The sequence below is a fragment of the Lissotriton vulgaris genome, chromosome 6, assembly GCF_964263255.1.
Source record: "Lissotriton vulgaris chromosome 6, aLisVul1.2, whole genome shotgun sequence".
NCBI classification, from domain to species: Eukaryota; Metazoa; Chordata; class Amphibia; order Caudata; family Salamandridae; genus Lissotriton; species Lissotriton vulgaris.
In genome coordinates, this window is record NC_141694.1 from 140896497 (window position 1) to 140908988 (window position 12492).

The 12492-nt window shown below is 47.4% G+C and overlaps 1 protein-coding gene across 1 annotated transcript in view; it reads right to left on the minus strand.

Annotated features, from left to right (window-relative positions):
• PARP1 (poly(ADP-ribose) polymerase 1) overlaps window positions 1-12492 on the minus strand; it is a 461510-nt gene that overhangs the window by 111990 nt on the left and 337028 nt on the right. The window contains exon 16 of the mRNA XM_086926179.1: window positions 5223-5345. Coding sequence (XP_086782305.1) covers window positions 5223-5345 — 123 coding nt within the window. The remainder of the gene's footprint in view (window positions 1-5222; window positions 5346-12492) is intronic.

Genomic DNA, 12492 nt, shown 5'->3' on the forward strand with positions numbered 1-12492 from the left:
AGAACAGTGCTGGAATTTTTATCTGAATTACCAACATTAAATCAAGCGAAACTGGTCCCTGAATTAGCCTGCAATAAAAGTCATTTAGTAATGGTGGAGTTTGGAACTACCATGAAAGTTCATTCAAAACAACGCAAGTACACAGCAGTATTTCTGTGCAGCACACCGGTATATAAAACAGAATATTTACAAGCTGAAATTGTCCAGATAGTCATGTTTTTCTTCTATGGAAGACCCCGCATTACTTGCATTTTTCTCAAATTTTTAGGATTTTGTCTCAAAGGAAACCACAGGGGAAAGGACTTGATAAAAACATTTTCTCTGCTCCAGAAAAACCCCTTTGCAAGACGCTTTTATCAGATTGCAAATAAGGAAACTATTTCGGAACATGAAGGTATTTTTGGGGATAGCTGTACCTGCTTTCCGGGGGAGACCATAGTTTTCAGCAGTTTTCTATAAAAGAAGAATGAAGGGGAGAAGCGGCACTCCAGGGGTCTCCTGAGGTTCAGCGCGAGCTCAGCAGTCCCTAAGCATGTGGCGTTTCAGCTTGCGCACTGAGCAGGAACTAGGTCAACAGAGGTATGTGTGAGTAAAGTCCCCTCGGGCTACAGCAGCCTTCTGCAAGCACTGGCCACATAGGGAGAAGAGAAGACAGGGCGGGAGAAGCGGCGAAGAATAAAAGCAAAAGCCTTGCTAAAAATACAACGTGAGATCACGTTCCTCTCAAAGACAAACCCCTGCATGCTGCCCAAGATCACCTGGTGCGGGGGCCCTGCACCTTCATTTTATACACTGTGGAGCTGCTGCAACACCTGGTCCGAACAGCAGAATTCCCTTCATACCATCTATAACCAGCATTGGCCGCGCGGCCGTAAAAGGAACGGCAGCGCGGGCGTAAAAGTAATGGGCGCGCGGCCGTGAAAGCGAAAGTGATCGCATTAAAAGTGATCGCGAGGATGTGCGCGTGCAGCAGTGATCGCGCTGGAAGGTAGGCCATTACAAGCCAGATGGCACGTTGTGCAAGTCACGCGCGCTTGTGCACTTAAGAGCAAGCTGGTGGCAGGCAAAAGCCGCACTTTTATAACCCAGCAACTAAATTTCTCGCCAGAGCAGCGCATGCGCTGGCTCTTGCGGGACCTAAAAAGCCGAACGTGAGCAATGGGGTTGGCGAGGGAGGGGTGGGGGGGGGGTGGGGGGGGGGGGGAGGAGGGGTAGAGGTGTTTAAAGACAAAACAGACAGGGTGAAGGGGAATTGAAGGGATAGGGATAGGGCGGGTGACAGGAGAAGAAAAGCAACATGAACGAAGAGAAAGGAGCGACTGAAAACACAAGCACTCATGGAGTGCTTAAACACCAAAAAAGTAGCTTAACAAGCATTGGCCGTGCGGAATGCATAGATGGGGGCGAGAGAGGAGGAGGAGGGAGTTGTGTGCGCACTTAATGAGATAAGAAAGGCATATGGCGGCTTCGCACGTGCACGCTGCACACAAGCTTCAGGCTAGGAAAAGCTTGTGGGTAGCTCTGGAAATCCCCTTACTATAAGTCGAGCAAGAAGCGCATGCGCTGCTCTAGCTCGACCTAAAAAAGCAGCTAAACCCTCTGCCGCTTGGTATAACACTGAATTGCAAGAATTAAAACATGGCTGTATACAGGCAGAACAGCGTTGGAGGAAGGGTTCTCTTGACACAGACAAGGTTGCCTGGAAAGAGGCTATACTCCTCTATAAGAAACGTATTGCCACCGCCAAAGCTGATTTTTTTACGGATGCAATCCTGAAGGCACCTTATAGCACTAAGAGTGTGTTTAAAATCATGAATGATATCATCAGCCCCGTCTGCACTGGAAATAAGATCCTCCCAACGCAGGAATTGTGTGATAACTTGGCTGTCTTTTTCAAAGACAAGATCTGCAAAATTATCAATGGCCTGGTAGTGGATGGCACTGATTCTGGGGCTTGCGGTCTCCCACAGAATATGAAAGAGGGATGGACAGGGCAAGTATGAATTTGGCTCAGAGGCCCCTTTTTGACCACTTCAGTATGCCTTCCGTGAAAGACTTCAACAAAGTGGCACTAAGGGTCTCCTTTGGCTCACCCCTGGACCCTCTCCTCCATTGGGTTTGGAAAGCACTTGGCGCTTATTTTTTCTCCTTGCTAAGGCAGCTTTGCAGCCAATCCATGTGCTGCGGGACTGTCCCGCCCTGCTGGAAAAAGGGAATTGTTTCTCCTCTACTGAAAAGCCCTCACTTGACCCAGCATGTTTAAAAAATGACAGGCCCATCTCCCTCCTCCCCTACCCGGTGAAAATTGTTGAGCGATTGGCAAGCAAGGAGCTCTCGCAGTTTCTGGAGGCAAATGATGTAGTGGAGGATGTTCAATTTGGCTCCCACCCAGCACACTGGACTGAGACCGCCCTACTCACACAGTGCAGGACCTTAGGATGCGTGCAGACAGGGGCCATTCAGCTATATTAATCTTGCTGGACCTGTCTGCCGCATTCAACACAGTCGATCATAAGGTCCTCCTGAAAGGGCTGGAAGAAGTGTGGGTTGTGGGCTCGGCAAAAAAGTGGCTGTATTCTTATCTGTCAGACAGATGTCAGGCATTGACCCTTCCCCTCAAAGTTCACCAAGATACGCTATGGGGTTCGGCAGGGATCTGCAATTAGCCCCATACTATTGAATACCTATATGCGTCCCCTGGTGCACGTTATTAAATCTTGTGATATAGGCTTGGTGAACTATGCGGATGACACCCAGCTTATCCTTTCACCGGAGGGTGATCCATCAACCACATTACATAACTTCCATATTTGTACGTTGGATGTGGTACTCCGGCTGAGAAACAACTCTCAGCAATTTAAACACAGAAAAAACAGAGATCCTATGCATTGGAGGTGGGAGAGTGCCGTACTCCCTCTCTGCGGACTTTTGGCCTATTCCTGCTGACCCTTTTCAGGTACCGTTCAAGACGGTCCGTAACCTGGAGATTTGCTTTAATGAGAAGATGACCTTAGAAACGCATGTCAACAAGGCTGTGGGGAGCAGCTTCTCTCTTATCAGGGCCCCTAGGAAAATTCTCCCCATGCTTCCGATTCAGACACCCGCATTGATAGTCAGGAGCGTCATCATGAGCAGACTGGATTACTGTAATGCGCTACTATTGGAATACCCAAAGTATTTAATTGGGAGACTACAAGGAATCCAAAATGTGGCAGCTAAGCTGGCCTTGATGAGACCTCGCCAGTCTTCTGCCTCCTAGGCCCTGACGGAGCTCCACTGGCTCCCTGTTTTGTAGAGGATTCATTTTATGTCCCTCTATGTAGTGTTTAAGGCATTGCATTGATTGGGGCCTTTACAGTTGCAGAAATAATTCAGCTGGTATGCTCCTACCCGTTGTCTTCGGTCATCTTCGGCCAACTGGGTGAAGGTACCCCCGATTAAAAGAGCTCAACTGGAGGGACGAGCCTTCAGTGTTGCTGCAGCAAGGCTTTGGAACAACATACCCACGGAGTTTCGGCAAATGAATGATCTATTGTCGCTTAGAAGGAACATAAAAACCTGGCTCTATCCTAGAGCATCAGGTTAACTTGCTCCCTTGCCACAGGCCTATCGTCTCACAACTCCAGGATACCCGCTGGGTCGCAGTGTGCTATACAAGAATTGCTTACATTACATGATATCAGTATATCTGCAAGGTATTTCTTCTGTAAAGTTTGTTTTATAAACACATCAAATGCTTTTGTTTGGCAAACAATGTGCTTTTAATAAGAATTGATGCAAATAACTAACTGAGCTGTTCTTGAATACTGCAGAAGAAATTTGCATTGTGTATGAATCAATATTGGTTGTGTCCATGTTATGTACAGTATATAAAAACAAAAACCTGCCTTCAAATGAGGACTAAAATAAAGAAAGACGTTAATGTAATTGTTACAATGAGTATATTCTGATTGTAGAAGGTTTATTGACGTGGTCAGTCTTTTGAGCTCTTTGCAGCCACCAGTTAAGTAATAAAAGTTTAGTGGGATCAAGCACCTCTATTTGGTTTGAATTCCAACCTCTGTCCCAGACATAAAACAGTATCTACAGGGGGTACCTTTTTCACTAGAGAATGTACTGGTGCACAGTGGATTTTGGGGGCAGAATCATGAGTCACCTCAAAACCAAAGATTTTAGTTCAAGGGGACACTTGCAATGTCTACACCAAACACTAGATGGCACGAGTGTGCAAAGCAAGTGCTCTATAGCAGCACACACAACGGCTCTTAGTTATGAGGGGACCTGTATAGAACTGGTTGTAGCATTAGACATTGCCCATCAGCAGGTAAAAAGGTCTGTGAATTATTCTGTCACCAGCATTATTCTTCAAATTGCCTGGAAAGAGAGGTCTGCAGCCACTTGCGAAAAAGGGGAGTGGGATCAGGGAACTAACCCCGATATCAGAGCTCAGCTTGGATGCCTTTATGCAAGTTTAAAAGGGAGAAACCTCAGTGGGCTCATATGACAGTTGAGTTTAAAGGGGAAACAGGACTATGCAGGGCGGGGTGGTACTGCTTACTAACAACTCTGAATAAATTACACAATTGTGTTTGCCTAAGAAAAGATTAATCACATATTAAAAGGTCTCAACCACAATCACTTGATTGCCATAGGTTGGCAAGTGGGATATTCAGAAGAGAAGGGAAAGTCTTGTGTGATGAGTATCCAAGCATGCAACTGCAATCGTGAAACATCAAGGACAGCCATAAACACAACAAAGGCAAACATACAGTGTAACTTTATTTGTAGGTACGAACTCCTCTCATTCGTGGAGTAATGCCTATTTGTGCAAATGATTGCTTGATACAAGTCTCCATCGAAGTTTATTGTAGTACTCTGAATAATACCTTCCTGCCAACTACCTGAAGCCACAAAAACACTAAGGAGCAGTAGTTGAATAAGTATTCCTGTATATCTGTATGTTTATGTTTGGCTTCAAGGTAAGCCTTGGGAAACCTTCTAGATTTGAAGACACAAAATATATATTTAAAAATTACTTTGCAGAAAGACATATCACCCTTTACCCTCCACTCCTAAAGCGAACTAGCCCAATCTAGACAGAGGTGGCAAGACCATAATTGATCACATTTATTTATGAAGATCTGATTAGTATTATGACTATGCAACGTAGTAAAAAAAAAAAAAAAAAAAAAGCAGCAGCCCATGCTGGCCACAGCAACTACCTGAATATATTCCAGATTATTCAGGAGCGGTGGCTTCTTCATTCCAAAGTCATGAGGTATGAGTGTGTAGAAGCGATTGGAGAGGTCCAGTATCTGGGGCTCACTACCACCGCTGGAAACAGCCTGTAGGAAACAATTCAAGTAAAGGTGAAAACACTACCTTATTTATTGCAAATTGATGAGGTGTATTCTAAAACAATACCCTTCAAAAGAAGGACATAAGCATCTAAAGTTTAGATTCACAGAAAAAAAGAAGACATCTGAAATTCTTACTAATACATTGCTGGTGATTAGAAGCTGCTATTGATGACAGCGAATGTGGTATTCGCTACTTTATGTGCACATGATCTAGAACAAATTGTATAAATGTTTTTGACAAGTCATCTAGTACAAGTCTGCTGCAAGAAGATACACTAAGGTTGCTTACAATTCAAAATCCCACCCCCAACCCGTAAACATAAAAAAATAAAAACGTAAACCAAGACCTAGCACCAACCCTTTCCTTTCTCTTTACCTCAGGTTTCGAACTCTTCATTACAAATTTTCCAATTAATGGCATAATGCTACAGGGCGTCAGATCTCATCTTTAATCATCAGATCATAAAACTAAAAGCGGCGGTGAGGAAAACTGACTTGATGAGTAGTGCGGAGACTACAGATTAATAAGGTAGACAACAGCGCTATCAGCAAACATAACCCTTAAAACATGAAAACCATAAGAAAATCTGGGGCAGAGCTTGTGTGCTGATCCACTGTGGGTTTCGGCTTCAGAGAAATCTTCAAGTAAAAAAAAACTTCCATGATTCGGAATAATTATTCCGTACCAAATACTAAATCTCAGCGTATAAATGAGAAAGGAATGAATATCATAGTAGCAGGTTTAAAAAGAGTGTTTTGGGAGCAGCATAGGTATGTTTAACTTGCTTTCAAATAAAGTAGTTTCTTACCTGTCGGTGTAGTTTTGCAGCTTGATGATCTTTCTGGATTCACTATGCTGTGCATTATTCCGCGGTCTTGTGGTTGGGTCCGGATTCGTAGTCTTGTCTTGTGTTTGTAGCCCAGGTGGGCGTAGACGTCCCACCTTTGGTGTATTTCCGGTGACGTCGGCACGCTTCCTGCGGAAGCTCCCACTCCTGGGTGCCATCTTCGGATTCTTTTTTCTCGTGTTCGTCTTGTTACCGAAGTTATGGCAATGTTCAACTAAAGTTTTTTCACCGCTTTAACCTTTAAGGCTTCTTTTCCAAGTATTGTCTTTGTTTCAACCACCTTATTTCTCCAGCCTCATCTTTCTGGCGGAGGTGGGTGGGTTCGCTAGTGAATCCAGAAAGATCCTCAAGCTGCAAAACTACACAGACAGGTAAGAAACTATTCATTTTGCAGCGTGAATCTTTCTGGATTCACTATGCTGCGCATAGACTTTGTAGCGGTTTCTCATGTTTGTGGCGGCTGGGTGGAAGATGAGCGTTGGTTATTGAATATGTGTTGAAGCACCCTTTGTCCGACTTGTGCTTCCTTGTTCATCTGTATATCCACACAGTAGTGGTTCGTGAACGTGTGCACTGAAGCCCATGTTGCCGCCAGGCATATGTCCTGAATTGGTGTGTTAGCTAGGAAAGCTATGGTAGCTCCTTTTTTCCTGGTAGAGTGGGCACGTGTCCCCTCTGTTAGTTCCTGCCCTGCCTGCTTGTGGCAGAACTGTATTGTTTGGGCGATCCATCGTGCAATTGTTCCTTTAATTACTGGTTTCCCCATGAAACGGTTAGCGAAGGACACAAAGAACTGCTTTGTTTTCCTGTGTTCCTTCGTTCTCTCAATGTAGTGCATGACTGCCCTTCTGGCGTCCATAGCGTGCAATGCCCTTTCAGCTCTTCTTGCATGTTTTTGGAAGAAACTCAGTATCTGTATAGTTTGATTCAAGTGGAACCTTGACACCACCTTTGGCATGAAGTGTGGGTCCGTTCTCATCACCACCCTATCGCTGTGCATCTGTATGTAAGGTTCCTGTAGTGTAAGTGCCTGCAGTTCGATCACTCTGCGCAGTGAAGTGATTGCTACCAGGAAAGCTGTTTTCATGATCAGCATTTCTAGGGAGGCCTTGTGAATCGGTTCGAAAGGTTCCTTCATGAGTTCCGTTAGGACTAGGTTAAGGTTCCATGCAGGTGGTGGCACCCTCTTTGCTCCCTCCAGGAATCTCTTAACGACCTGCGATGTGAAGAAACTCTTGCACGTTGCTCCTCTCGTGTAAGCGACTATCGCTGCCAAGTGAACCCTCAGTGAGGATGAGCTCAGATTCTTGTAGAGCATGTGCGTGAGGTACTTTAGCACTGCTGAGTCCTTTTTCATCTTATTGTGTAGCTTTTCCCTCCTGCACTAGTGTAAATCTCTTCCATTTCGCTACGTAGCACTTCCGTGTGCTGGGTTTTCGTGCCTCCCGAAGTACCCTTAGGGTGCTTCTGGCAGTTTCAAATGTGCAAACTCTATGTCCTCAGGAGCCACGCTACGAGGCTCAGGCTCTCTGGCTCCGGGTGCAGCACTTCTCCGTTTTGCATGGAGAGTAGGTCCTTTCTTCTCCCGAATCTGTGGGATGCACTCTGTGTCATCTCCATGATCTGCGAGTACCATGTCTGCCTGGCCCACTGTGGTGCCACCTGTATCAGGGTCATGTTGCTCGCTCTGCACTTTCTGAGTACCTTGTGTATCCGCGGTATCGGGGGAAAAGCGCAAGCAAATGTCCTGGACCAGACTATCCATAGGGCATTCCCCAGGGAGCCCTCCCTGGGCTGTCTGGATGCAATTGCATTCTGGCATGTTGCAAATTGTTCTACGGACGGTGTCCCCCACCTGTCGAAGAGCCTTCTCGTCTCTTGTGCATGGAGTTCCCACTCGTGGGATGCCGATGTCTGTCTGCTGAGCCAGTCTGCTTCTACATTGTCCTTTCCTGGTAGATGTATGGCTAGCAGGTCTACTTTGAGTGGGATGGCCCATCTCCATATCTCCTGCGCTAGTTTCGAAAGCAGGGCTGATTGTGTCCCCACCTGCTTGTTGATGCAAAACATTGCTGTTGTGTTGTCTGTCTGGATCAACACTCTCTGGTTTTACAGTTTTGTTTGGAAGGCCTTAATGGCTAGGAAAACTGTCTTCAACTCCAGGTAATTGATGTGTCTGACCGCATCTGCTGGTGTCCACAGGCATCTTACTTTGAGTTTCTCCATGTGAGCGCCCCTTCACCTATGGGACGCATCTGTGGTAATGGTCACTGCTGGCGTTGGTTGCGTCAGAGGCTTCCCCCTTGTTATGTTCCCCATGTTCCACCATGCCATCTCTTTCTGCACTGCGTGCGTTACAACCACTAGATCCTCCCAATGACCTGTAGGTTGTGACCATTGCTCCTGTAGCCATTCCTGTAAAGGTCTCATGTGGAGCCGTACGTTTGGCACTAGGTGTATGCATGATGCCATCATGCCCATGATTTTGCTCGCTGTCCGAGCTTGCCCCTTCTGGTAGAGCTGCGTCTCCCTCACGAGCGCTATCGTTCTCTTCTCGCTGGGGAACACCTTGCTCTGTAAGGTGTCGATCTGTGCTCCCAGGAAGATTTTTATTTGTTCTGGTTCCAGGGAGGATTTTCCCCAGTGGATGGAGAATCCTAGGTTCATCAGTGTGCTGGTCACTCTCTGTGCGTGCTGCTTGCACGTTTTGTATGAGCTTGCTTTGATCAGCCAGTCGTCCAGGTAAGGGTACACGTGTATCCCTTCCCTTCGCAGGTGCGCTGCGACTGTTGCAAGGCACTTTGTGAAAACCCTTGGTGCCGATTTGAGCCTGAATGCCAGGGTTGTGAACTGGTAGTGGTCTTCTCCGATGATGAATCTGAGGAGGTGTTTGTGGCCCCTGTTCTTTGGGATGTGCAGGTAGGCATCTTTTAGGTCTATGGTGACCATAAAGTCCCCGCTTTGCAATTGAGGAAGTACCTCTTGTAGGGAGGTCATCTTGAACCTTTGCGTTCTTACGAACTTGTTTAAGAATCTTAGGTCCAGGATGGGTCTCATAGTTTCGTCCACCTTTGGTACCAGGAAGTATGTGGAGTATACGCCCTTGTTCCTTTCCCTGTAAGGTACTGGCTCTATGGCTTGTTTTTGCAGGAGCTCCTTTGCTTCCTCCCGAAGGAGCTCTAGGTCTTTCCTTGCTAGTGGCCTTCTTTTTGGTTTCCTGTCCGTTGGCTTTCCCTCCAACTCTATGCAGTACCCGTACTGTATGATGTTGAGTACCCATTTGTCTGATGTTTTACTCTTCCACTGCCTGAAGAAGTGTTTCAGTCTTCCTCTCACTGGTCTTACATGTACGGAGGTGTCTAGTTCGTGTAACTCCTGTCCGATGTGTTTGTGCTCCACCCTGGGAGTTTTTGCTCGGGTGGGCACATGGAGTTTTATTAAGTCACTTAGAGGCGGGCTGCTGTCCCCCTCTCTTATTATGTCCACGTCCATTCCCTCTCCCGCAAAAGGACTGGCCTCTTGGTTGGTACTGCCAGGACTGTTTTTGCTGCCCCTGCTGCGTCTGGGTGTCTGCTTGGTGGGCTTGTTGGAACGCCTGGTGTGATGTTCCTGGCTGGTTTCCTCCCCTCCCGTCCTCCCGTTAGGTCTTCGTGACGGGGTGCCCCTTTTAGTACCTCTGAACTGCAATGCCCCCATGGATCTTGCAGTCTCGTTATCCTTCTTCAGTTGGCTGAGTTTCTTGTCAACTGGGGCCCTGAACAGCGTTTCTCCGTTGAACGGTGTGTTGAGGATGCTGTGCTGCACTTCTGGCCAGGCTTGTCTTCTCTCCGTGATGCCCATCATCATGAGCCTGCTGGAGGTGTCTGCTCCGTCCAGGGCAGTCTTGAGGCACGAACTGGCTACATTCTTCCCCTCTTCGACAAGGTTTTCAGCTCTTAGCTTGAATTCCTATGGCATGTTCTTTACTAACTCGCCCAGCTCTTCCAGGATCTGGTATTGGTGCCTGTTGAGCATAGCATTGGAATTCACCATGTGCCAGTGCATTGCGGCATTCCGTTCAATTCTTTTCCCCACCAGGTCCATCCTCTTGCTTTCTTTGTCTGGAGGTGGCCCAGAAGTGGTAGGCACATTGGCCCTCTTTCTTGCCGTGGCTGCGATGATGGAGTCTGCTGAGACCGATCCCTGAATGTAGGGTGGGTCCTTGGAAGAATGTTTATACTTTTTCTCCGACCTGGGAGTGACTGCTTTGCATGTAGCTGGTTCTTTGAAAGCCTCTTTTCCCTGTGCATTGACACTGTCGAGCATGGGCAGAACTGGCTCCTTGTTTGTGTAGGGAGCAGTGTCCCAAGAAGGAAGTATGCTTTCTGCTTTTCTTCGTCGAGTTTTACTTCGAAAACTGCAGCTGCATTCCTGATGACTGTGTTGTAGACCCCCATGTCATCTGGAGGAGAGGGCCTCGAGGGGTACGTGTCGACGGCTTCCTCTGGGCTCTCGGTGTCGACGTCCTGCTAATCTATATCCTAAATCTCCGAGGATGCAGACCCGAGGAGTGTCCTGCGGTCGTCGTGTCCTTCCTCCTCGTAGTAGGAGCCCTCCTCCTCTTCTTGGTCGTCGAAGGTCTCGACGTCCACCGACTGTCCTTCGACCTCGTAGTCCTCCTCCTCCGTTTCCTCGACCACTTGTAGCCTAGGTTTCGTCGGGATTGTGTATTCTTTCATCCTGGCGTCGAAATCTTTCTTCCGCTGCAGGATGTTTTCCATCTCGGCCTCGAGGCGTCTCATCTTTTTCTCCATTTCGGCCGCGTGGTCTGCGTCGAATGGATCGGCCGCTCTTTTCGGCGCCGAGCCGACTTTCGTCGTCGAAGGTTTCGGTGCAGAGCTGGCTCTCGGTCCTTCGGTGGAGCTGAAGGGCCCTTGGGTCCTTTTCCCTCGGCGTCGTACGCTCCTTCTCCGGGGTGATTTTCGACGTCTTTTGCTGTTCTCCAGCTATCGGCGCCTGGAAGTCCTGCTCAGAGGATCCGCTGTGCCTTCGTGTAGCCGCGGATGCCGAAGTTTCGGCGTCGGCGCTTTCGAGGTTTTGCCCTCAGTTTTTCAAGACTCGGGGTCTCTTGTTGCCCTAGGGGCCGTAGAGTCTCCTACCTTCTTTGGAGTCTTCGTAATATTGGTCTCTACGACCGTGTAGCAGTCGTGGTCGGCGGCGGGGTTGTCCTCCTCGTCTGATAATAGCCCCAGGTCTCGAAGGGACGGTGGCTGTCCATTGCCCTGCATGGTGGCGTTGGCTATCCTCTGTCTCTTTCTCACTCGAAGAGTCTTCGGCATTTAGGCTGAGCAGGCGTTGCAGTCCTCGCTCTTGTGGTCGACCGGTAAGCAAAGGTTGCAGAACGGGTGCTGGTCCTTCTGCGCGAACTTGTAGTGGCAGTTACGGCAGAATTTGAAAGGAGTGTTGTCCATCTCATGCGTTCAGGGGGCCCCCTGAGCTTGCATTCTCCGATGGACGTCGAAGTTCTTAAAGTTCTTCTTCCCCTTCGTCGTCCTCTTCGATGATCGAGTCTCCTGTAGTCATCTCAATCTCTTTTCTTGCAAATAGTGCGTATTTTTCTTCTTCGGTCTCCAAAAATGTCTGGAGCGCTTTCAGGAACGATCCAGACCCAACCGCGGAAAAAAGAATCTGAAGATGGCGCCCAGGAGTTGGAGCTTCCGCAGGAAGCGTGCAGATGTCACCGGAAATACACCAAAGGTGGGACGTCTACGCCCACATGGGCTACAAAAAAAAGCAAAAAAACAAAGAAAAGACTACGAATCCGGACCCAACCACAAGACCGCGGAATAATGCTCAGCATAGTGAATCCAGAAAGGTTCACGCTGCAAAACTGTATGTATCTCTATTTCTGACAGTTTCTGTAAAGCGCTCAGTCAGCCTCTTGTGAGTTTAGCTAGCACTACATAAAACCCTCAAATAAATGAGTAAATAAACAGGACAGTTATTTAAAGTCATCAACTGTTATCTATATGGAGAAAAGGGAAGAACAGTAGAACTAGTCTTTTATGAAATTCCAATTGCGGTGAAATATTATACAAGATGTACATGTTCGAAGTAAGGTGTCTAGTGTTTCGGATTTCAAGAGTAAATGGACAATCTTTGAGGAATTACACTCAATGACATGACTGCAGTCAATGACTAAATGAAAAAAAAGTATAGCACAAAAGCCCTTGGTGGATGCCTAGTTTCTACCTGTGTTGTTTTCAATCTATCCTCTCCAGCAGAGAGATCACGCCACTTTGTAG